The 26,227-nt window shown below is 38.7% G+C and overlaps 1 protein-coding gene across 1 annotated transcript in view; it reads right to left on the bottom strand.

Moving 5' to 3' along the window:
• The window catches only part of LANCL3 (LanC like family member 3), a gene marked incomplete at both ends in the record, with an annotated part of 90,978 nt that extends 66,775 nt beyond the window's left edge, over positions 1 to 24,203 (bottom strand). The window contains one exon of the mRNA XM_080718518.1: positions 23,631 to 24,203. Coding sequence (XP_080574644.1) covers positions 23,631 to 24,203 — 573 coding nt within the window. The remainder of the gene's footprint in view (positions 1 to 23,630) is intronic.
• Positions 24,204 to 26,227: the final 2,024 nt, after the last annotated feature.

The raw sequence follows: 26,227 nt of genomic DNA, 5'->3' as shown, positions 1-26,227 counted from the left end.
AGAAGTGCCTTTTCCTAAACAAAGCAACTAAAGCACATAATTTTATCGACATGAAGAGGCACATTGTTTTTCACATCTTAACATCTCTGAAATTGGAATGCATCTAAAAAATCACTATCAGCCAAGCAGTGGCAGGACTAAGCCCTGATGGTCTGTGCCTGTGCCTCAAAACTTCCAAAGTGGTTATTATTCACGTGGAAAAAATTGCCAGAGAAAAAATATAACAGTTTTTTTTAAAAGAAATGTTGCATTACCAATACTTTTGATGGCGCTAAGGATGATAATGTTATTGAAAAATCACATACATATGTGATTCTGAGGAAAAATCAATTCTGGACTTTAGGAGTCTGAATGTGAGAAAGTTTTGTAAATAATTGAACCAATTTATTCAGCTTATATTTTTACATTGGGTATATTTGAGAGTGATATATGATAATAATCAATGTCTATATAACTGAAAGATCTTTAAATAAGTATAAAATCCTAAATGACACAAAAGTATTGTGTCAACTTAACTGATATTGTTTTTATATCTTATTGGTAAATACAAATATATCTTATAATTGACAGAACACTATAGTTAATTAAATACATCATACCCTTCATAAAACATATTTATCAACACATAGCTAGGCTCTAAGAAAGTAAGGGAACCAGGCATTGTGTCTCACACCTGGAATCCCTGCTACTGTAGAACCTGAGTCAGGAGGATTGCAACTTGAAGGCTAGCCTAGGCAACTCAGCAAAACCCTTTCTAAAAAAAATACAAAGGGCTAGGGGGAATGTAGTTTAGTGGTAGAGTAACCTTGGGTTCAATTCCCAATACTGAAAAATAAAGAATGTAGGAGAACCTTCAATGTCTCCTAAAAGACAAAAACAAAAACAAAAAAATCTTGAGCTAAAGAACATATGAAAAGGAAAAGCAAAGCTGCCCTGAGGGCAAATTTTGATATCTCCTTACATAAAGGTAAGGAAAGAATAAGGAAGAATGCTAGGGTGATCCATAATAAATAGTGCTCTCTGATTTTAATGTGCGAATTGTCTGGTGTATGCATTATATGTCAATAAAGCTCTTTAGAATGGATAAGAAGAAATATTTGAAGGGACGATGGTTGTCAATTTTCCAGAACTGATTAAAAATACAGATTAAAAAAATTAAGCACAGCATATAACTAGTAGGGTATATAAAGTTAAATTTACATCAGACAAGCTACTGTGAAACTGGTCAGAGTTCAAAGGGAAAGAAAATCTAGCAATCAAAATGGAGAGGGCAGTTTGAGCACCAAAAACATTATAGCATCTTAATTGCCACAGAAAAGAACTTCAAAACAAGAGACTAAGAAATTACTACCTCGGCTTGAAATCTCAAAAAAAAAAAAAAAAAAAAAACACTAGACAGTAACAGAAATCAAAACAGAAATAAAAAATGATTCACATTTGGTTTGCCAGGACAGGAACACAATTTGCCTCATAGAAACATAAAATCCCTCAAGCTTAAAAGCTAAAAGTTAAAAGCCATTTGACACAGCAGGTTTAGTTAGAACATCTAAGTAGTTACCTGTACCAAGGGGAAACATTGGAGACTTTGACTGCTGGAAATACTGCTGGTGAGTTACCTGTTGGTCAACATGCAGTATGCTAAAGCAGAAACAGCTGTGCCATATAAGGTGTCACCTTGCTAATTAGCATATCACACTAAGATGGAAAAATATTAAGCTAGAGTGTGCTTCAGAAAAGTTCTGAAGGCTCATTTTTCCTTTTGACTTCTGATTTAATTATCTCTTTAGGTGTCTGTTTATTCACTGTGGGAAAGACATGATTGGGTATACATTTTTTAGCTGTAGAAAAATAACTTTACTGGAAAACAGCTTTGATTCTTCTACTCCTATGCATATGGGATTCATAAATATTTAACGACTGTTTGAGGGACAGTAATTTAATATGAAGTTAAAGTGACAGTTTTCAGTATTAGGTTCTCCTTTCTTTTTTAAAGGGAAATCATAAATCCTCAGAGCAAACAAACAAAAAAAGAAATTCTAATAGCTAACTAAGTCTAGATCTCTCAATGTTCAACTTACCAAAAATGAATTGAAAAAAATTTTTTTTTGGTGGTACTGGGGTTCTTGGAAGCCCTTCTACCTCTGGGCGACACTCCCAGACCTATTTTTACATTTTTATTTGGAAACAGGGTCTCCTAAGCCAGCGCGCACGGCAGGCTTCGAACCTGTGTGATCTTCCTGTCTCTGCCTCCCAAGCGCGGGGATTATAAGTGTGCGCCACCACTCCTGGCCTGAATTGAAGATTTAAACAGAGGAGATGAATCTAGAAAGATAAAAAAGATTTTATCGCTTTTGTGAACATGAAAGCCAGAAGAATTCTCTTAAAAGGCAAAATAAAAATCTTTCTGATGTCAGGCATTGTACAAGTACAAAATTATAATTTTCCTAAAAGGTGTCTTTAATGTTAATTATCGCAGTCTTCTATTTGTCAACATATTTAGATATAAGTGGATCATTGTGACCTGTCACAAACTCCACATATTTCCCATTTTGCAGTGTAAAAGTGGTAGAATTTTCCCATCCCTTAGCTGACAAAAGGCTGATTGTGAGTGAAAATATGACTATATTTATGACTAACCAAGTATCCTGTCCATCAAATACTTAATCCTAAGTGGCTCTGCTGTCAGATTCATAAAAACCAAAAGCATATTTAGGTAGGAGGCTGTAAAGACCTATTTTTAAAATGTGGGCTATTTCTCCTCGAGATTACATATTTGAGCTACAAATAAAGGCTGATACTTGGTGTCATAAAATTAAAAATATTTCATCTTTCATTCTTCCCTTCAGTAAATATAATATTAAGTATCTTCTTTTTGACAGTAAGACACCCATTATTCTGCTCAGTAGTACTAAAAAAGTAGCAGTGACAATGATGAGTGTGAAGTTGTCCCAGTTATGTTGCAGGAAAGGCTCCCTGGGAAACATGTAGCATGAAAACAAATATGGTATGTACGATGACTAGTACACCTAAAATGGCATCCAGAGATGCCAGAGAAAGGATTTGACAAAGAAAAAAAGTTTTGTGCCAGGCATGGCGGCACATACTTATGTGCCATGGTGGCCACCTTTTGGGAGACAGAGACAAGAGGATCGTGGTTCATGGACAGCCTCAGGTACTTGGCAAGGCACTTCGCAACTCCGTGAGATCCTGTTTCAAAAATAAAGAGACTTAAAAATAGGGTTGGGAAGGGGAGCTCAAAGGTATAATGCCCCTGGGTTCCATTCCCAGTACCAAAAACAAACAAACAAACAAACAAACAATCACAAACCCTTGGGCAACAAATGTGATCTTAGAAACTTTCTGTTTAATGATATCCCTCACCAAGTGCTAACTAATTCCAACCCACCCTCTTAACTATGAACGCTAATTTCAATATCACACTACCAGTTTTTAAAAAATTATTTGTCATTTTGCTCTGTTTGATTCAGGGCTTTCTTACCTGTAAAATTTCTTCTTTATTCATTGTCCATTTGGCATTCCAATGTACAAATCTAACAATCCATGTATATCAACTATAAAAATATTTTTTATTTTTTCATAATTTTTCCTTTTGTTTACTTTGTTTTGTTTTAATTGGGACTGACTACTGGAGTCAGGTTGGTCTTCCACTAATTAGACTTTTCTCTTTTTATCAATCTCTTTATCATTCTGGGGCATTTATTCAAATAAATATTTTAATTCTTCAATTGAATTATTGTTCTTTCTGCTATCATATTGTTAATTTTTTTTTAATTTTTATTTTTTATTGGTGCAATGTATTCATACATCATAATGGTACAAAGAAAATACTTTTGTAGACATACATGCACACATCACCCAGTTAGCCCCTACCCGATCCCCACCCCGTTCCCTCCCCATCCCTCCTTCCCATGCTTGGCTTAGTGGTTGACATCTACTTTTATAGCAATTTATCCAATATTAACGATGATAATCTCACAAAACAGTTTCATTTGTCTGATACCAAGCTTTTGATGACTAAAAGATAACAGTTCAGTATTTCTTTTTGCTTTCTTTCTTACCAGAGAATATTTTTTCTTTTCTTTTTTTTTTTTTAGGTGAAGCTATCATACATTTATTTTTTTATTTTTCAGAAAAAATCTATCCTGATATGGAATATGGACTCTAGATACCCAAAACAATCTCGAAGAAGAACAAAGCTAGAAGATGTATATTTTCTGATTTCAAACCATATAAAGCTACAATAATTGAAACAGTATAGTACTGTACTAAAGGCAGATATATAAACTATTGGAGTTAAATAAAAGCTTAGAGATAAATTCTTCCATATATTGTCAAGTTGTTTTTGACAAGGTTTCCACGAACATTTGGTGGAAGAAATAATAATCTTTCAACTAAATATTGCTGAAAAATAATAATTACATGAAAAAGAAAAAAATTGGACCCTTACCTAACACATATACACATATTAACTCAAAATAGATAAAAGACCTAAATATAAATCTTAAGACTACAAACTTTTAGAAGAAAATCTGGGTCATAAAACCTCACAACATTGAAATTGGCAGTGATTTCTTGGATATGATTTCAATGGCACAGGCAACAGAAGAGTATACAAACTCCCTAAAAAATAAAAAAAAACTGTATATCCAAAGACAATGTAAACAGAGTTAAAAGTTACTGATAGAATGGGATAAAATATTTCCAAATGCTATATCTGAAGGTATAACATTCCAAATAGAAATCCTAAAATTAGCAACAATAAAAGCAAAAAATACAATTTAGAGATAGGTAAAAGACTAACATAAATAATGAATCTCCACAGATAACCAATCTTAGTTGTCTGTTGGATGGAAAATCTTATTTCTCTGGTTCTGGTGTGTGTTACCTATTTCTTCTTTGTAGTTAATCTCTTTGAGTATTTTCTCTAGCGCTGGTTTTGAAGACATAAATTCCTTCAGTTTCTGTTTGTCGTGGAAGCTTCTTATTTCCCCATCTAATTTGATAGAAAGTTTTGCTGGGTAGGAAATTTTTGGCTAGAAGTTGTTTTCTTTCAAAGTTTGGAATATGTTACTCCAAGCCCTTCTGGCTCTCAGGACTTGGTTTGGAAAGTCTGGAGTGATTCTAATTGGTTTGCCTCTGAATGTCACTTGGCCCTTTTTTTTTGTTGCCTTTAAGATTCTCTGCTTGGCTTCCACATTGGTTATTTTGACAATTATGTGGCGTGAGGATCCTCTTCTCCGATCCTGTCTAAAGGGAGTTCTATAAGTTTCCTGGACCTGTGTATCAACCTCTTGCTCTATGTTTGGAAAATTTTCTGCTATTATTTCCTTGAAAAGATTGTTAATCCCTTTGGTTTCACCTTCTTTTCTCTCCTCTATTCCAATTATTCTTAGGTTAGCTCTCTTAAAATGGGCCTATATTTCTTCAATGTCAGATTCCTGCTGTCGGATTTTTTTTCTAAATTAGAAACTATGCATTCATTTTTTGAATGATCATCTTCTAGGAGCGAGATTCTATTCTCCATGTGGTCTAGTCCGTTGTTTGTACTTTGAATTGAGGCCTTTACTTCATTAATTGCATCCTTTATCTCTCTTTGGCTCTCTCTGAATTCTTTTCCAAACACCTCTATTATTTCTACAGTTATTTTCCTGATTTGATCTTCTATAAATCTCTGAATTTTTGTTTTATCAGGTTCTGATGTTGTGGGGTTGTGGGCATTCATTGCTTCATTGTTATTCCTCATTCCCATGATTTTGGAAGTTTGTGCCTTCTCTGGGTTCTTCCCTAGGTCACTACGACTTCACTTAAGGTGCTGTGGATCTCGAGTCTGTGGTATCTCAGTCCCCACTACTCCTTTACTGGGTTGTATCGCAGAGTCTCAGACCCAGGTAGTCAATTGAGGCTGCTTTAGACCATGGGGGGTGCCAGGTTGGGCGTTCTCCTATGGTGTAATATCTCTGCCACCACCACTCCCCCACTGGGTCGGTCAAGTCCCTGGGAGTACAGTACTGGGATTTCTCCTCTAGGGGCCGCAATTTGACTCACTGTTGAGTGCGCAGATGGAGCTGTTGTGGACTTGGTGAATTCGCTGCTGCTGCCGCCGGTAGCAATATGGCGCCGCTGCCACGCCCTCGGCCGTGAGGCTAGTGTATTTCTTCTCTGTTTTTGAACTCTACTCTGAGTCCCTGCAGGGTGCGCTGAGCCCAGCCCCTGGGAGCTTTAGCTGTTCCCTGGGCGGAGAAATCTGCCTACTCCCACCCAGCTGTTCCACAGCGGCTCACCTCGGCTCGCTGTCCGCCGTTCCTCTCTGGAGTTTGGTGGGCTGTTGAGTGAGTTGGTATGGTGCCGTCCGGTGAACTCGCCGCTGCCGCCAGCAGTAAGGCGCTGCTGCCGTGTTCTCAGGCGTGAGGCTGGCGTATCTCCTCTCTGGTTTCTGGGCTCTGTTATGAGTTCCCTTCCTCTCTGGAGCCTGGTGCTGCAAGGCAAAATGGCGCCCGCCACTTCACGCTGTGGCTCCGGCTGCAGCACTGCGGTCTGGCTTCTGGTGTCTTGTTTTTCCAGCCCTCTTTTCTCTGTCCCTTAAAATTACATCTTTTGTTTCTCTGCTGATGGTGTTCTCTGGCTATGAAAGGCGCTGATTCTGTGGTAATAGAGATTGGTTGTTAGCGGGGCTCGTAAGCCCCGTTTTGCTCCATCGCCATCTTCCCGGAAGTCCATATTGTTAATTTTTTAGAGTTCTTTTCTGTTCTCTGAATGTTGCTTTCAATAACATCCTAATTTTATTTGTATATATAATCACTTTCCTTTCTGACTATATCAATTTTGACTTTTAAGCATTGAGCATTTGGGAAGTTTTTTTATGCTCTGTGTTAGCTGTTACTACAACAAAATGCATGGAATAATTCAACCTAAAAAAAGAAATATTTCAGTTTCAGAGGTTTCTTTCATGATCAGTTGACCTGTGTCTTTTGGCCTGTGGTGAAGTCACACATCATAGTTGGAACACATGGCTAAGGGAATCCTCCTAACTTATAGCTAGAAGTGAAAGAGACTGATATCTCAAAATCCTCTTCAAGAGCATATATCCATTTATCTCCTATTAGGCTTCCACTCTTAAAGGTTTCACCATCTTACCTAGGAGCACTAGGCCTTTAACAAATGGACCTTTGGACATTCCAAATACAAACTATAGCATGCTCCCCAGTATTATCTGTCTCTTGCAAGGTCAATTGTTCTATTTATTTTGTTAGGTTCATTGCACATCAGATGCTTTCCTTAAATGTGTTTTCACTGACAGTTTCTACTTAAGAGTCTCATCTTTAAAAGCTCAATGGGAACTGTGAGTATGGGAAATAGCTAGCCAATTAGTGGGCTTTACTATAAAGTGTCAATACAATAAAACTGTAATTACACTGGGTTGGAGTACTTCACATGTCAGCATCTGTAGCACTTTTTCCCCAAGTCTATCTGAACACCATATACCTTTCTTTAATCTACTTGCTGGTGAAAAGTGTGCCTTGGATCGCACCGAGGAAAAGACTATGTGTGTCTGTGTGTTGTGTGTAGGGGACTTCCTCACAATTCAGCATGTAAACTTGTATGACATCCTTCTATTTTTGAAAGATGACCTCATCTCTATCCTTCACTGTGCTTTGGGCTTCAAAGCCAAGTTTTTCTGATTTGGTTTATCAAGAAAGTGAAACACCAGGCTTCTACTGGGGTCTGGAAGTCCCAAGTACAGGAACAAATCATAGGCATTCCTACCACCCTCTCCTGGAGTGGTTTCTATTGGTTCTGTGACTTCATCTATATGTGTCTATGTACTTTGCTTCTAACAATTCTCCTCTGCAGTCTTCTTCAAGAGTCCTACTTTTGGGCTACAAGAGTCACAGTGGCAGCACATCAAGAGAGCTAGTAGTACCTCGAAGTTTACATATCCTGTCTTTCTATACATGGTACTAGTTATTTGTGTAAGAATGTGCCTCTAGTCTAGAATGTCATTTCTACTCCAGAGCTCCCCTACAGGATGAGACAGAGGCTTGGACTTAGCCTAATATTGTAGCCCTGCTTGACTTCCCTTCATTGCTTTCTTCTTCTCCAATCTCCTACTGGTTTCTCCTGGGAGCATATCCTTAAAATCTTGCATATGAATCCACACCTCACAGTCAGGTTTTGGGAAACCTGGATGTTATTGTTAGATATAAAATGTCCCCTAAAGAGTTCACTTAATTTTCAGAATTGTAATTGAGTTATGAGGGTTATAATCCTAGAAATGGATGAATTCATTGTAATGGATTTAACTGAGTAGTATACCATAAGCCAATAGAGTATGACTGGAGATGGATCCCTGGGGGTACATCTTTGGGGATTATATAAAGGTTTACTCCTCCTCCTGCTCACTCTCTCTTGCTTCTGGCCTCCATGATGTGAACACAGCCCATGTGTTCTCCCTTTGCCATGCCCTGAGACCTGTGGGCCCCAGCTTCACATGGACTGAGCTCAAAACCATAAGAAAACAAATCTTTTCTCTACGTTACATGGTCATATATTCAGATTATGGCTACAAGAATACTGATGAGTACACTGGCCTAAAGATATCATCTGGATTTAGGAAAGGCCCAAGAGTTTAACTATTCTATCAAACTTACAACTAGTCCTGTTTCCAGAGCTAACTCACACCCCTACTAGCATTAAAGCTATCTGAGTTTTTCTAGTGTTCAGGAAGCTAAGATATGCAGGTTTCTTTAAACTCACAAGAAATACAGAGTACCCTCTTATGTTATCATTTTCAATTTATTTTATATAAAACCAGAAACATTCTGACTTTGATAGAATTGAGTTCAGGCTGTTCTTTCAAATGTCTTGGAGTACAGGCTCATGATATGCTTGGAAGTTTGTAATTTAAGACAAAGTCACACAGAGGGTTTACCTGACTGAACTCTAGAGAAGTTTAGAAGTTAAGAAATATGGGTTCAATTTTTTTTTTACCAGCTATGTGATTATCAGTAAATTACTGAACCTCTCCAAATTACAAATTTTCTCATTTGTAGTGGAAATAATATACTTATCACAGTGTCTGTCATATAGCAATCTTGAAAAGAAAAAGTAAATCTTATCTTTTGACTTATTTTCTAGTGGCAATGATAAGTTTGTTGTACTACAAACATATACCCTCATCTAGTTCCATTTCACAGATGTTTATTGAAGGTTAAAGGTATAGTCTACCAAGGCAGTTCTTAAAGTGTATTCTCCAGACCAGTAGCAACAGTAACATCACAAGGAACAAAACAATACAGATTCTTTGGCCCAAATCTAGACCTACTGAGTCAGAAACTTTGAGAGGGCCCAGCCATGTGTGTTTAACAAGCCCTCCGGGGATCCTTATGCATACTCAAGTGTGAAAAGCAGTGACTTCTGAGAAAAATATAACATACCAACATGAAAATTAAATCTGAGATCTAGACCCTGTTGGTATGGTATTAAATATCATAAGCAGCACTAATACCACTGACACCTCACTGATTAGGGACAAGGGAAAGTTAAAATTACAGATTATTGGGGTAGTATAGATGTTGATATTAAGAGAATTATGCTATAAATGGATATAAGGATCTAGGGTCTAAAGAGTAAAATGCAGATTTAACTTTGTGAAATTGACAATAAACATTTAATACATAGTTTTCAAATATAAATTGAAAGGTGCATTAATGCAAAAAATAATTTCCTCAGTAAGAAGCTAAAAAAATCACCTGATAGAGTCATTAACTATATTACTCCTTTTCCAAAACAAGCCACCAAATATACATGATCTGGATCAATTGCTGAGGAAAACTCATTTTAAGTTGTCAGTTCAAAAGAGTCATAACTATTGATATTTTTCTGAAATTCTGAGTTCCTGTAATGAAAGAAAGTGATCTTAAAAGCAAGAAAAAAAACTCCTTGAATCCACAACTCAGAATATAGGATGGGAACAGAACAAGAAATTAATATTCCAACATCACCCGCATAGCAATTTATAGTAACTTTAAGCCAATCAGGTGATTTATTCTGAGGAGTATAAATCAGAGACACAGGAAAGCCAATTACTATATTGGTGGCAATGAGCCTAAAATGTTTAATGGAGAAAAAAAGCCCTTTCCTCAAAGAAAATGCAGAGGGCAACTCACATAGGTTTGTGTTTCAGGGGTGATAATCAGCAAGTCAATTTATTTGATAAATAATCTGTCTTGAGAAGCTTAGCTTAATCTTTTGCATGGCACAGCAGAATATATTTCTCTCCAGTCCTTTTTGGACTGGAGAAAATAAAAAAGCTCAGTTCTTGCCATCTAGGACATAGCTGCTATGAAAAATCACAACAGGGAATATTAGACAGACTGGGTAAATGTCCAAAAAACTTACTTATTGTAACTTAGTCAATACAGTGATTCACCTTGCATTAGTGATAACAATTCTCAAGATAATAAGAATGGCTGGCATACAGAGTCCTTACTTGGTGCCTCAGGAACCTTCTGCTAAGCATATTATACGCACATTCTCAATGACTTTTCACAGCACACCTAAGAGGTAGATGCTGTTTGGACTGCATTTTGCCAATAAGGAAAGTAAGTATCAGAGATGTTAAGTAACTTGCCTAAAGTCAACCAGATACTGAACTACATTCAGGATTCAATTCCAAGGTTACTTGAATCTTAAAAGCTCTATTCTTATCCACTCTGTTTTAAAGCCTTCATTGAAATGCCAACCTATTTCAACAGTTGTGGTTTGTAATGCATATACATTTCTCTTTGCCTCAGAAGGAAAGAATAAACCACTGTGAAAAGCAAAATTGTAAGTTGCTGAAATGTACATGAGGGCAATACTTCCTTATTGGCTGGACATTGTACAGCTGTAAAGTCTGTTAGAAATGTGGCTCTTTCCTAAAATCATTGTGAGAGTGGGGTCTTCACAGTGCTTGCTGTGAGACTGGTGATGCTTTGGTTGCCATGGACACCAGATTTCAACACACCACTGAGCATGGGGAATCCATTCCATGCAAAGCAACACCAGGAGCCAGAAGATGAGCACAGTAACATCTAACTTCACACTAATGCTAGAGTCAATATTTGTTTTGCTGCCTTTCATTTAGATGATATTCTCACCAGTGAAATTTCTAATAAAGCTTCTTTATGGCCCAGATAAAAATATTCACACTTCACCCTATCATTCATTTGTCTGAGTTGTTGAACAGTTAAAGCTGCTCTGAAAGGGAAGTCTTATCTTAAACAAAACACTCCTTTGTTTAGCTTGCAAAAAGAATGGATCAAACGATTGTATGAAAATTGAGTTTGTCCAAGTGGCTACTATCATCAAGAAGAAGAATTTGGTACTATTACCTTGGTAGATTTCCCTAGTAACTAAATGCATAAAGAAAACAATTAGGAAGAGATGAGTGGCACACACACACACACACACACACACACGCATATATGGAGAGAGAGAGAGAGAGAGAGAGAGAGAGAGAGAAAGAAACATAGTTTTACGAGAAAAGCCAAACATCCATGGCATTGTACATAATTAAAGACACTAGGTTAGAGATGAAATTGTGAAATTGAATCATGAAGAAAAACACTTGGATGCACCCGAGACTACTGGGCAAGTTTAAAACCAAGAGACCATTTCCACTCTATATAGGGATATGAAAGGACTTCCCTGCTACTTGGAGGAAATTCACTGTGTATTGTGTAGCAGCTAACCACATAATAAATATCATTAATTAAATTAACTGCAAAAGTGAAATTAACCAAGAAGTTAATAAAATTAATACAATCTATCATTTTCACATTCATAGGTTAATAAATACAATAAAATTCCATTAAAACAACCTTCTAATAGAACACTGGGAGTTCAAGTTACTGGCAAAATAATTAAGAATATTTAAAATTCAGTACAAGTAAAATAATTTTTGCTGTACTTATTTCCCAATTTACTCAGTCTCAAGAAAAGTATGAACCATGTATTCTTTAAATAATTACAGTAAAATATATGTTGGGGTTTTAGTGGAATATAAATTAATAGATAAAAAGGTTTATATTGATGGAGGACACGGAAGAAGCCTGAGGAAGAAAGGTTCCGAAAGAGTTAAAGGAGATTCACGAAAGGTAAATTCTCAAACTCTGGATGTCCTTTCCAGAATTTGCCCTCTAAGGCCCACCAGTTAGGGCAGGGGGCTGATCTTAATCACAAGGTCTGGGGCTGATCTTAATCACAAGACCAGTGATGTCACAGGTCTTCCTTTTGTCTTGCTTATGATTGGTGATTTACATGTCCTTCACTTAATACCCCACTATTGTTCTTTGGTGTTTACTCTTTTCTACTAGAATCTGATCATTAACCTAACTGGAGAAGGGTATAAAGATCTTGGTTTTAGAGAATAAACTTTGTCAGTTGCTCATCAGGCAATTGTGCGTTCATTTCAGGGTAGTTGCTCCTCAGGCAATTATATTTCAGTATGGCTGCTCATCAGGTTGCTGTTCGGTTTCCCCTCTCAGGTCTCTCCCTCCCAAGTCTCGGAGAAGAATCTCCACAGTATATAAATGATATCTAAAGCTACATGGATTGTTTTAAGTTAATCACTCTAACAAAAGATTTAGTCCCTTTGAAAAGATATCTATGGGTGGTGTAGGTGAATCCATTCTGTAGGCTCTCTCTTTAGATTCTTCATAGTTTCCTTTGATGAGCAGAAACTTTTTAGTTGAATGCCATCCCACTTATTAATTCTTGTTTTAATTTCCTGAGTTTTGGGGGTCTTAGTGAGAAAGTTTCAACCTGTGCCTATATATTGGAGTATTGGGCCTATGCCCTCCTCTATAATTTCAGGGTCTCTGGTATAATGTTCAATGAGATTATCCAGTCATAGAAAATTAAGGGTAATGTTTTCTCTCATATGTGGAAGCTAAGGAGTAATAGGGATTTCAGAGGGACTTCAGATAATGGAGGAGAAACTCCAGTGGAGCCATGGAGGTGGTTTTGGTGAAGGGTGGTTGGGGGAAGAAGGAGAATCAATGAAAGAGTCCCTTCCATTGATATTATGTACATATATGAGAATACCAATGCCAGTCTCAATATCCTTTATGGGGACGGAGATGGGGTGGGGAGGGAACCATTGAAAAGCCCACAAAATGTGTGCATGTATGTCACTACCACTATGAACTACATTGTGACATGACACTATGATGCACCATGAACTACATTGTGACATGACACTATGATGCACCAATAAAAGTATAAGAAGAAGGCCGGGCATGGTGGCTCAAGCTTGTAATCCCCGCGCTTGGGAGGCGGAAACAGGAGGATTGTGCAGGTTCGAAGCTAGCCGCGCTGGCTTAAGAGACCCTCTTTCCAAAAATAAAAAAAATTAAAAAATTAAAATTAAATAAAAATAAACAAGTATGAAATAGGTCGGGGAGTGTAGCCCGGAGGTAGAAGGGCTTCCAGGAACTCCAGTACCACCCCAAAAAAAGTATAAGAATACAAAAATTAAAAATAAAAAGGGAGATGTCTGGTCATCATCAGTTTAAATTAATTGAGAGTTGTAGAAGAAGCACTACTTTTATGTTATACTGGTAAAATTGAGTGATTTTTTTTTTTTTTGGTGGTACCGGGGTTCCTGGAAGCCCTTCTACCTCCAAGCTATACTCCCAGACCTAGTTTATATTTTTATATGAAAACAGGGTCTCTTAAGCCAGCGCGGCTGACTTCGAACCTGTGCGATCATCCTGTCTCCTCCTCTCAAGCACAGGGATTACAAGTGTGTGCCACCACGCCTGGCAAAATTGAGTGGTTCTAAAATGAGAGTAGGAGCTGGGCGTGGTGGCACATGCTTGTAATCCCAGTATTTGGGAGGCTGAGACTGGATGATCCCGGTTTGCAGACAGCCTCAGCTACTTAGTGAGGCCCTTTGAAACTTAGTGAAACCCTGTTTCAAAATAAAGAATAAAAAAATAGGGCAGGGGGTATAGCTTGGAGGTCAAATGCCCCTAGGTTCCATCCCCAGACCTGCAAAAATAAATGAATAAATAAATAAATAATATAAAATGAGAGTAATTGTTTTTTTTTTTTTTTTGGCGGGTCTGGGAATGGAACCCAAGGGCATTCAACATCTGAGCTATACCCCCTGCCCTATTTTTTATTCTTTATTTTGAAATAGGGTCTCTTTAACTTGCAAAGGGCCTCACTAAGTAGCTGAGGCTGTCCGCAAACCTTGATCCTCCGGTCTCAGCCTCTCAAATGCTGGGATTAGAGTAGAATCAAGTCCATGTTTTCTACCTGATATGTGAATGATGTAATAAGGCATCTCTTGTTTATCACAAAATAACTTAAGACAGCTGGAGTCTGCTGTATTCGAGCCTTCAAATAAATTCTAAAAAACTTTCTGTATATAGTACAAAATGACATTTATTAGGACAAATAAGTTCATGTATTCACTCATTCATTCAACATGCTAACAGAATCCCTAAACTTTCCAGAAAATATATCCAGCACTGAATTAATCCTTCAGTATAAACTACAAACTGGAAAGCTGATATTCTGGCACCTATGGAAGAAGTCATTCTCAGTATAAGGACAAATGATGAAAATTATAAAGTTTGAGGGAACCAAACCTTTTGGTAGAAAATTCCATAAAATTGGTGGAAAATGATTTAGAGCTTTTATTCTTAAGTCTGTTCAATGAACTCTAGACCCACTAAATCCAAATTTAATTTTGAACAATATCCTCAGGGCTCATGCACATGTTAAAGTGTGAGAAATACCAGTTGAAAACAGAGATTCGGCAACCAGCCTGTGGGAGATAAAGGCCTGTCTTTGCCACTGACCAGCTGTGCAATTTAGAACTTGATCCTTAACCTCTCTGTACCTCAGTTTTCTCACTGGGTATAACAAAGTTAGTAATGGTGCCCATGTCATAAGGTTGTTGCCAGGATCAACCTACATATATGTAGACTCTAAAAACATTGAATTTACAGGATTGGAGAGTAGGCTTGTGATTACCAGAGGCTGGGCTATAGAGGATATAAGTTAGACATGATAAATAAGTCATGGTAGTGTAATTTATAGCAAAGTCACTATAGTTAATAATAATGTATTGTATATTTCAAAATTGCTAAAATAATGGACTACAAATGTTCTTACCATTAAAAAATAAGTATGTGAGGTAATGGATGCATTAATTACCTTAATTTGTTCATTCCAAAACATATACATATATTGAAACATCACTTTGTACCCCACAAATATATACAATAACTATATTACTTAAAAATAAAATTTAAAAATAAAGTCATACTTTAGTACAAGAAAATGTAACACAATACATGTACAGTGTTTACAGCTGTGTGTGGAAATAAATAATCAATCATTATTAGTTCCTGTTACATCCTTTTAACATTCACAGGGTTCTGGTTCATAAGTGACAGAGGATCTAAGCTGTAGATCTTAGACATGTTCTACTTTCTGGCAGGTACATAATCAGGAACTGGACCTGGCCTACAAAACTCTAAGTTCCCCAACCCTGCTGTCATTTCAAGCCAAAGTTAGGGAATATGTATGCAGTGTGCAACATGTGGCTACTTAAACATAGCAAAACCCTATTTTAAAATAACAAAAAATAGCCAGATGTTGTGGTATATGCTTGTAATTCCAGTACTTGGAAGACCAAGAAAGGAAGATCGCAGGTACTTGGCCAACCTCAGAAACTTAGTGTGTCCCTCTGCAACTTCAAAATAAAATAATAAAATAGGGCTGGGGGATATAGCTTGGAGGTAGAATCCCCTGGGTTTCATCTCCAGTGCCACAAATAAAGAAAGAAAGGGAGGAAGAAAAGAAGGAAAGAAGAAAGGGAGATAAATAGATAACTGGAGATGTAGCACAGTGGTAGGATTTCCCTTGGTTCCATCCCCAGTAAAAGACACACACACACACACACACACACACACACACACACAATGAAGACTGCTTACATCCAAAGATTGAGTGAAATCTTACATATCCATTTTGTTTTGTGATATCTGAAAAAAACATTAAGGGGATACATTTTTCTGCTCTAAAAACTTCGTTCTCATTTTGTACTCATCAATTTATATTCATATTGTAGTCTAATAAAATATGGCATTAAAATGTCAGAATACAAGCATTCCAATACATTGGTGGAGGGAATGAAAATTGACATAACCTTTTTGGAAAGCAACTGGAATCATCTCTATCAAATGAAAAAATATATATATGTAAACTTTGACTCAGAAATTGTATCTTAAAAATTTTAGCATATATGAACAAGTAGATACATATATAGAAAGGCATATACGTATATATATACATATGTATGCTTTACTATATGCTTGCAATGTATATGTACATACATATATTATGTGTATATATGTGTGTGTGTGTGTGTGTGTGTGTGTGTGTATCATATGGCATTATTTGTCATAGCTAAAAATGAAAAAAGAACCTGAGCCAACCTAAATGCCCATTGACAAGGATTAACTCACATTATAGCCATTAAGTGGAACCAGTATTAAAATTTAAAAAAAATGAGAGATTTCCCTACCCCAAACATGCAAAGATGCCCAACACTAAGCAAGAAAGCAAGCTGAGAAGTATGTGAGTGAGTGTGTGTGTATGTGTGTGTGTGTGTGTTATGATCATTCATGTAAGTGAATTATAAATATAACTATCTTATTGACTGAACTATTTCTTTTATAAGAACAAAAAGTTAACAACTATTAGTCTGAAGAAGGCTCATTTTGTATCCACTGATTGTTTGAGTTTGTCTTGTGAGTATGGTGACAGCAAGAAATTTTAGGAAAACTAGGAAAAATGCAAGCAGTTTCTGCCACAAAATATATTTCCAATATTTACTAGTCTAAAATTAATCTTAATAAAATTAGTATCTTAGTTTGTGTTTTATCTACAGCTAGCTGACAGCACAAACAAAACCTCTTACAGGTGCCATGGGATATGGAGATGACCTGGAAAAGGGAAGAGAAACACTGAAGGAAGAACAAGAGAATGGATAAAGGAGATGCAAGGTCATAGACAGATTTGCAAAGGGAATCCAAAGACACTTCGGTAACTTCTCAAATATCCATTTACTTCTCTTTTTCTTATCAGAACCTGCAAACAATTTAAAGGTTAGAAATGAAAGACACTAACCTTCCCAGCTTTCCCTTAAATTAGACCTGGCCAGTGACCCAGATACAACATTCTACATGGTAAAAAGAGATGCAAAATAAAAAGCCTCAGACCTCCTCTTTTTTTTTTTTTTTTTTTTTTTTTTTTTTTGGTGGTACTGGGGTTCCTGGAAACCCTTCTACCTCCAGGCTACACTCCCAGTACCTATTTTTATACTTTTTTTTATGTGGAAACAGGATCTCTTAAGCCAGCGCGGCTGACTTCCAACCTGCGAGATCCTCCTGTCTCCACCTCCCAAGAGCGGGTATTACAAGTGTACACAACCACACCTGGCCTCAGACCTCCTCTTTATACTTCAATTTTAAAGGAACATGATGCTTGAAACAGCATCAGCCATCTTGAATACTGACAGCTGATACAGCTCATACATTAGAATAGTAGAGAAAGGACTTCAAGGGATATAGGTTCTGATAACTTGTTTGAGTTCCTGATTAACAGTAACCTATTCTGGAATAGCTTAACTGTTATTTCTTCTTTTTAAAATTTTTATTGATACATTGTAGTCATTAATCTTATTGGGGAATAAGATGGTAGAGGCATACATGCACACATTGTTTATTTAGCCTTACTCTATCCCCCTCCTTCCTTCTCACGTTTGGCTTATTGACTGACTTTGATATGTTTATGAATGTACGTTCAATCACTGCTTTGTTTATTTGTTTGATACAGGGTCTTGCTATATTGCCCAGGCTAACCCCAAACTTCTGGGTTCAAGTGATCTTCTTGCCTCAGCTGCCCTAGTCCTGATACGATAGCCACCACATGTGCCTTCAGTCACTTTTGATTTTTGGACATTCTGTTATTCACAGCTAAAACCATCCCAAATTATAAAGCTTCTAATGCCTTAGGAATGCCACTTTATCACACATTTTTAAATGTTTTGTAATCGAATTGTAATATAATTGAATTAATTTGTGATTCATTGTGTTTTATTTTATACATTTAAAAATGCTATTTTAGCCGGGTGTAGTGGCGCACACTTGTAATCCCCGCGCTTGGGAGGTGGAGACAGGATCGCACAGGTTTGAAGCCAGCTGCACTGGCTTAAGAGACCCTGTTTCCAAATAAAAAAAGTTATAAAAATAGGTCTGGGAATGTAGTCCGGAGGTAGAAGGGCTTCCAGGAATCCCAGTACCACCAAAAATAAATAAATAAATTAATTAATTAATAAATATGCTATTCTAAGCAGAGGTCCTGAAGGTTTCACCAGATTCACAATGGAGACCTTAGCATGAAAGGGGTTTAATTCCCATAACCAGTCTCCCTTGGCATTATTTTTATGGTGCTGGAGATTGAACCTAGGGCTTTGCACTTGCTAAAGCACATGACCTACCACTGAACAATATTCTCAGCCCCTCGTCATACTTAATATTGCCAATCCACTCTCAATACAGAAAACCAGGGTGATCTTTTTAAAAGGTAAATAAGATCAATATGATCCCTTGGTAAAACATGAAACAAATGCAAACTCCTGATTCCGGCTAAACTGCTCCTGCAGGATCTGATTTTAGTTAGCCTGCTTACATTTCCTTCCATGGCTCTGAACTTCTCTGTATTCTACTCTTTGTTACAGCCATACTGGCCTTCTCCCATAGCTTTGAGATCTCCAAACCATTTTTCACCTCAAGGGCTTTGTCCTTGTTGTCCCCTCTGCCTGGAATGCCTGCTCTTAGGACAGCTACTTCATTCTTGTGCTCTAATGATTAGATACAGCATAACGTCACAGAGAAGCTTTCCTACCAACTTATCCCAAGAAGCAGGCCTGCTCTCCCTACCTGACCCCAGTTCCTATTTACTTCCTTCAGCTCACTTACCACAACCAAATTATATTATTCACTGTTGTTCACTACTGAATAAGGTATCTGGCATAACAGAGATACTTAGTATTCACTGAATGAAAAGGGGCAGAATGATGCAATGAAGAAATTCTCATTTATTAATTTATAATTGAGGAAGCTGAGGTTCAAAGATGTTAAATTATCCAAGGTCACTCAATGACAAAATATTTTAACTGATATCTTAGGTCTTGTTTCAATCCCTCTACCAGTTCCTGCTTCATTTCCACTAAACAGTAGAAGCAGAATAGGCCAAATACAAATTTTTATGGTATCATTTTGAGTGGCTTTAGTGTTTTATTGCTGGAGGATATATGCCAAACAAGCCCTTGACGTTACTTCTCTTGAGTTTTTCAAGGAGGACTGAGTTAATGAACATATATTACCTGAATAAGATAACTCTATGTCTGTATCTCTACATATATAAATATATTTTCACTTCTGAATGTAACAAACATATATACAAACAGTATAATCAAGAGGAAGAAAGGAAATCTATAAAAGATTAACTTAGGAAGGAGCTAAATCGATAAACCAAGAGGGAAATGCTGATATATAATGTAATAAGGCGCTGTATGCTAGCTTGTGTGGCCCACAACTCTGGCCATTAACTTCCTAGTAGCCGACACAAAGTGACAAACACGGTTATAGGAAATATTTTGAAGATATAAATAATTCAGTTTATTTCCAGGAGGAGAATTATTTCTAAGTCCTGAGATAAGTTCCTTCTATGGGTCCTTACAATGAAAGCATGGTAGAATATAGTAATTAGCATTCTAAACCATAGCCTTACAAATAAATATATCAAGCTTCATAGAATAAAGTCTTATAGCATGTCTTAATAAACATGACTGGTACAATGCCAAAACCTACACTTTTGTTTTGCTTTGCTATTCAAAACATTGTCTCTGGACCAGCAGCATCAGCATCACCTAGGGACTTGTTAGAACTGCAGAATCTCAGATACCATCCCAAGCTTGAATCAGAATCTATATTTTATCAGCAAAATATACAGGTAATTCTTATACACATGAAAGTTCAAGAAGCACTGCTCTGATGGGTCAGCTTGATCTGAGGAAGAATTTGAAGAAATTATAATTCATTCATTCAACAAATGTTTGCTGAGACCTAAGCAGTATGGAATAATTTATTTAAATGTGACATCATTAATAAATGGGACACCATTCAAGATGAGTGATAAAGCAAGCCACAGATTAGACAATAAAAAAAATCAAAGTTGGCTACCTAAACATGTGCCAGGCATTATGTTAATAACTGGGGGACATTATGCTGAGATTAGTCAGTCACAAAAAATAAGAAAGCAGATGCTTTCCCTAATATGTGAGAGTTAGGGAGAAATGGATCATAGGAGGTACTCTAGATGAAATAGGAAATCCTATAGAGGAGCAAACAAGACAACGTAAAGGAGGAGAAAGGAGGGGGGAAGAGGAAAATCTCTAAAACACATAATGTACTTAAACATATCGAAGTCAACCACTAAGCCAAGCAAGGGAAGGAGGGATGGAGAGGGAATGGGGTGGGAATTGGGTAGGGGTTAAATAAGTGATGTGTACATGTATGTATGCACAAGTTCTTTACCCCAATATGATGTATGAATATAATGCACCAATTAAAAAAATAAAAAATAAAAGAGCAATATCTCTCAAATTTAAAAAAAATATTTAAAGATATAACAATGGAAAAAATAATTTTTATCCTTCTAGAGTTTATAGTGAAGACAAAGAAATTGAAGTGCTATGTTCATGCATTTCACTATCACTACGAGATATATTATAATTAGTGAGACTACAATGCTCCAATAGAAGTATTTTAAAAAAAGAAATTGAGTAAAATTAAAAAGAAAAAAAATGGTCATAGCCAGGGTGGTGGGTTGCAATTTTAAATAGGGCAGACAGGAAAGGCCTCGCTGAGGAGATAAAGACTTATGGAGCTAGATACAAAAATATCTAGAGGAAGTGTTCCAAGTGAAGAGAACAGAGAGTACCAACACCCCGGAGACAGAAGAAAGCCTAAAACAGCAAGAAGGCCAGTGTGGCTGGAGGAGAGTAAGCAAGAAGTGAAGTAGGTATGCAGGGGACTAGATCACACGAGACCTTTTCAGCCATATTGTAGCTTTAATTTTAAGGATGTGAAGTCACTGGAGAAAATGTAATAGTTAGCTACTGCAGGAAACTGAGCAGGGAAATGATTGTGTGTGTGTGTGTGTGTGTGTGTGTGTGTGTGTGTGTGTGTAGAACCCAGTAATGTTCTACTTCTGAACTACACTCCCAGCCTTATTTTTATTTTGAAACAAGGTCTCATTAAGTTGTTGAGGGCCTTGTTAAGTTGTTGAAGCTGACCTTGAACCTAGAATCCTCCAGTTTCAGCCTCCCAAGTACTGAGGTTACAGGCATGTGCCACCACCCCCAGCTATGAAGTGTACTTACTGGGAGAATCCAGCTCAGAGTACCATGTATTAATCCTGGAATATTGTAAGACATTCATTCCACTATTTATTAGAGGGCAAGGATGTGCCAAATACTGTGAAGAGGATCTAAACTAGGGTGATAACTAAAAGAACTGTCAGATGAAGGTGAATATAAATGATTTTGAAGAGAAAGAAACCAGGGAAATAATAGCAGATTATTTACAGAGCATGACACACAAGTGGAAATTCAGTTTAATCAGAGTGAGTGTATGGATCATCTACTGAGGACAAAATCATGTACTGACCTGAGCTTGGTGGTGGGAATAGTATGCTTAGCCTCTGCCTTACCTTTCAAGCATGAATTTCTTGGACTTCTGAAGCTGAAGCTAGCACTGGGACTGGCTGATCTAACAGATTAAGAGCCTTTAAATAAAAAAAAAATCTTTGGAGCATTTTATTTCTCCTGGGAGCAGGGGGCAAAGCACCTCGACTTGATTAGTACAAAATGACAGATCTGGTTTGGCAGGAGGAGAGACAAAAGGTGTTAATAAATGCCTTTGTGGATCAGCATTGCAGGCTGGCCCTGGACCACCAGATTTTAGTCAGAGTTCATCAGTTCTGTATTTACCTGTGTGACTTGATGGGTTTTCCACTCAGCCATTTTATTTTGGAGAAAAGGCCTCAAAGCATGGAGAAGGGAAGAAGCAAGTTTAAGGAAAACTGGAAAAAATAATTTTGAAATGTGCTTACCACCAGACAACAAGGTCTGGGAAGCAGATGCAAATGCAATGCAAATGATATGTAAATAGCTCTGTGGCCTTCTAAGAGGTTTCATACAACTGGAAGGGCCCTTGGGAAACTGCTAGCAGATAACAGTGACTCAGAAGCAGAGTGAACTATTTCAAGACAACTTTGTCACACAGACCTTTGCTGCCCTGCTAGCACACTGCACATTCTTTAGAAATACTTTTTTCTCACTTGAATCACCTTCACGTACTATAAATAAAAAAAAATCAAGTCTGCCTCTGTAGAGGTTATCAAAGTTAATTACACATTTAAAACACACTGTATACCTTTAATTTTTCTTCAAATGCCTCCTTTCTCACACAGATAAAGTCAAGTTAAATGTGTCACTTCCTCTCTAGAACAATATGTGGCTCCAGTGGATTGTGAATGAAAGTGCCTCTCTTTCAGTTCTAGCTACTATGATCCTGTAGAGTTTTTTTCTCTACTCCACAGGAATCGGCACATCCTCTTCTAATAACCACATGCTGTATTCAAAGCAAATCTAGAAAAATGTGTGTGTGTGTGTGTGTGTGTGTGTGTGTGTGTGCGCGTGTGTATGTTTATGTAGAGTTGGGAAATCCAATTCTCTTCCAGGAGCCACTGAAAAGCTATTCATCAAAGAAAAGCTGTCCTGTCAAAAATGCTGTGGTTTTGACCACAGTACACATTTTTAAATACACATAAGACCAGAGTAGGGTACATTTTAGCCTACGTTTATGTATTTAAAAGGATGCAACTCCTATGAGATATATACATTTGGTTAGAGCCATGGGATGAACTGAATAGTAAGTAATCCAGTAAGTGCATCAAACCTACAGCCGGGCAGTTATCCTTTGTTAGGGACCCAGGGGTCCAGAAGCAACTTAACTCCACATTGGTCCCTACAATTCCCATGACTTTTTAATGACTTTTTAGCTTTCTAACATTTTAGGGTGTCCCAACACCTAAAGAGCTTTCAAAGGAAAAGAAATACATCCTTTTTTTTTTTCTTTTCTGAGTTTTTAAAATATCCCTTGAATGGGCCACCGTCAGCCCCTCCCCCTTCCCAAAAGAAACATCTGGGGTGATGGCTCCTTTCGCGCAAAATAGGAACAAAGTGAAAAGACGTGGAATCCCAACAAAATAAGAGACAGAAAAAGAGAGGAGAAAAAGACAAAAACAGAAGATAAACGTCAAGAGTCTGAAGAAACGACAGCGTCAGACAAAGAGTAACAAAGAGAGATGGAGGAGAACAACCAGGGCAGATGCAGCGGGAGTCAGGGAGTTTGCTCCCGCGTCTGGGCAGGGCCGGGCAGGCGCGAGCGCCCTCCCGCGGCCGGGCTACCTCTTACCTCCTGGGCGAGTTTCTGCTTGAGCACCAGCGCTGCACACAGATAGCCCGCGCGGCCAACGAACAGCTCATCTGAGCCGCACTCCAGGAAAGAGACTGGCGCGCAGACGGCACAAAGAGCCCGGAACTTGCCCAGCGGCTGCACGTAGTCAGACCGGCCCAGGGCGTGGTACACGAGCGTGGCCACAGCGTACACGCCCGCGCCTCCGAGCAGGAAGGCAGCGCGGGTGTCGGCGTCTGGTTCGCCCCACTCCTCAGCGCGGGCGCACGCGTCTATGAGGCGCTTGGCTGAGCGCAGGTAGCGCTCCCGGGCCGCTGAGAAGAGTGGGCTCTGCGAAACATGGTAGAGCATGTAGGCCACCCCAGCCACGCCGCTGTACAGTCCCCCCTGGCAGCCGCTGGCTCCGGCCGTCGCCCCCCTGGCCTCAGAGCCGCCCCCAAGCGGGGGCAGCTCCTGGAGGATCCGCTCGATGGTGGCGGTGACCAAGGGCGCTACCGCCTCCTCGCACTGGCCCGCCAGCAGGCTGCCCTGGTAGTCATCGAAGCGGTTAGTGAAGCAGCGTTGGGTGTCCATGCTGTTGCCCGTGCCCCCCGATGTCGAGCTGGGACCGCTTGAGGGCGCGCCCTGCAGCCCCGCGCACCACATCTGGCTTTCTGAGACACTCTGATGATGGTGCATGCGGCTGGCTGGGATGGAGCGAGAAGGGTGAGACTGGAGGTGGTGATAAGAGGAGGCGGGCGTGAGGAAGAGGTACAGAGCGATGGCCAAGTGGGGCACCGGGCTGCTGCGAGGCTCCCGAGTGGCCCGGGCGGGTGACGGGGATGCGCGTCGTGCGCCCCCCTCCCGGAGGCCGCGCCCTTGCCGAACCCGCCCCCTCCTGCGCCACCGCAGCCTGTCCGCCTCTCCAAGGGGCCGAGGTGATCTCTAGCAGGACCCACGCGGGGCCCGCGCCACTCCTCCCGCTCCGCCCTTGGCTCCTCCCCTCTCGGCGGTAGGCCAGGGACTTGCGGGACACTGATCCCGAATGCTGAGGTTGGACATTAGCACACCTGACAGTGGAGGTGATGACCTCGAGTTCCTTTTACACTCAAAGTGTGGTCCCCAGGTTAGTAGCATCAGCATCACCTGGGAATATATTAAAAACGCAGCACTTCAGGCTTTACCCCAGAACTATTGAATCAAAATTGGAATATTTAGCAAGATATCTAGGAGCTTCTCATGCACGTTGAAGTTTGAAAAGCCACGAAACTAGGCTAAAATACCAGGAAACAAAAATCAAAATCAAAAACAAAACCCTGGGAGTCCTTTTCGAAGCTCGTTTTCCATCTTGGTCAATATGGAGCCTTCATTCGAAATGTTTCAAAATTAAAGCCTGGGAGGTTTGATTATGTGGTGTTTCATGCATTAAAAAACATGAAATGTCCCGTATGGAAACTTTTTCTTGCCTTTGGCTGTCCTAATTTTTGTTGCTGCTGTAGTTTTGTTTTATTTTGGGAGTACATATGAGTAAAAATTCAAAGAACCACAACTGATCAAGACAAGGGGGTGAAGACTCCTCTGCTCTCCTCCTTCCTCAGCTCCTGTGTGTAGAATAATAGGCCACAAAACATTGAGGTCATTTATGAGTTAATACAAGGATAAAGGCTGACTGAAAATTTAATTAGGCTTTTGATAATTCTTCTGCTTTCTCACTTTCCTCCTTCCCTCCCTTCTTTCTCCTTTGTTTTCCTTCCACTGGCATTAGGAGGTCCCCTTTGTGTCCTAGAACTTTGAAATAGATGAATGAGTAACATAGACATGGTCCTAGACCTCTTAGAGCTTACAGTTTCTTTTAGAAGACAAAAAATATACAATTACACAAACTAGTTGCCTTCCTTGTGTTCAGCTATTTTAAAAATAATTTTTTCCAAAGCGTTGACTCTTGAAGGCTAAAGAAGTCACGTCTCCCAGGAGTGTTAGTATTTTGAGAGAGCCTGTGCAGGATGCAAAATAAGTGGCTCAAAGTTTCTTGAACTTTGTGGGGAGAGAAACTGCATCACTTAAAAGCCACTTTTGTTTCCCCCTCAAAACTGTTAATTGCCACAATGAGCTGGAAGATTAGATAGCTTGCTTTCCTTGCTTGACATAATCTGGTGAACTCAGTTTACCAAGATTATTGTTAGGACTGACATATCCACATTCAGGCTTACCAGGACCATTCACCTCCTTTAGTGCTACCAAAATGGATGTGTTTTTATAATAATAAAGCTAAGTCCAGTTTACCCAGGGAATTTGGTAAGTTAAAGGGAGAAACGGCATCCAAGGAACAACTAGATTGTTTCGTTTAGCCTCAAGACTTCTTTCCTCATCCTTCTGTTGTAATTGGCATTAGGAACGACTTTTGTCCTCTCAGATATAGACACAGAATACAAACCTGTACAAGCGGAAATGAAGCCTTATTCTTCTTCACTCCTCCACACCTCACCATGTCATGAATCTAGAGAAAATTCTGTTAATTCTAACTCTGATTATCCTTCCACACATCCCAGCTCACGGGTGGCACCAGCAGCAATGACAGGACCTGCACTGGCTAAATTCAAAATAGAACTGTAGGCAGG

This window comes from Muscardinus avellanarius (genome assembly GCF_963383645.1).
Source record: "Muscardinus avellanarius genome assembly, chromosome: X".
Classification (NCBI taxonomy): Eukaryota; Metazoa; Chordata; class Mammalia; order Rodentia; family Gliridae; genus Muscardinus; species Muscardinus avellanarius.
This window is presented reverse-complemented; position numbering and strand designations above follow the sequence as displayed.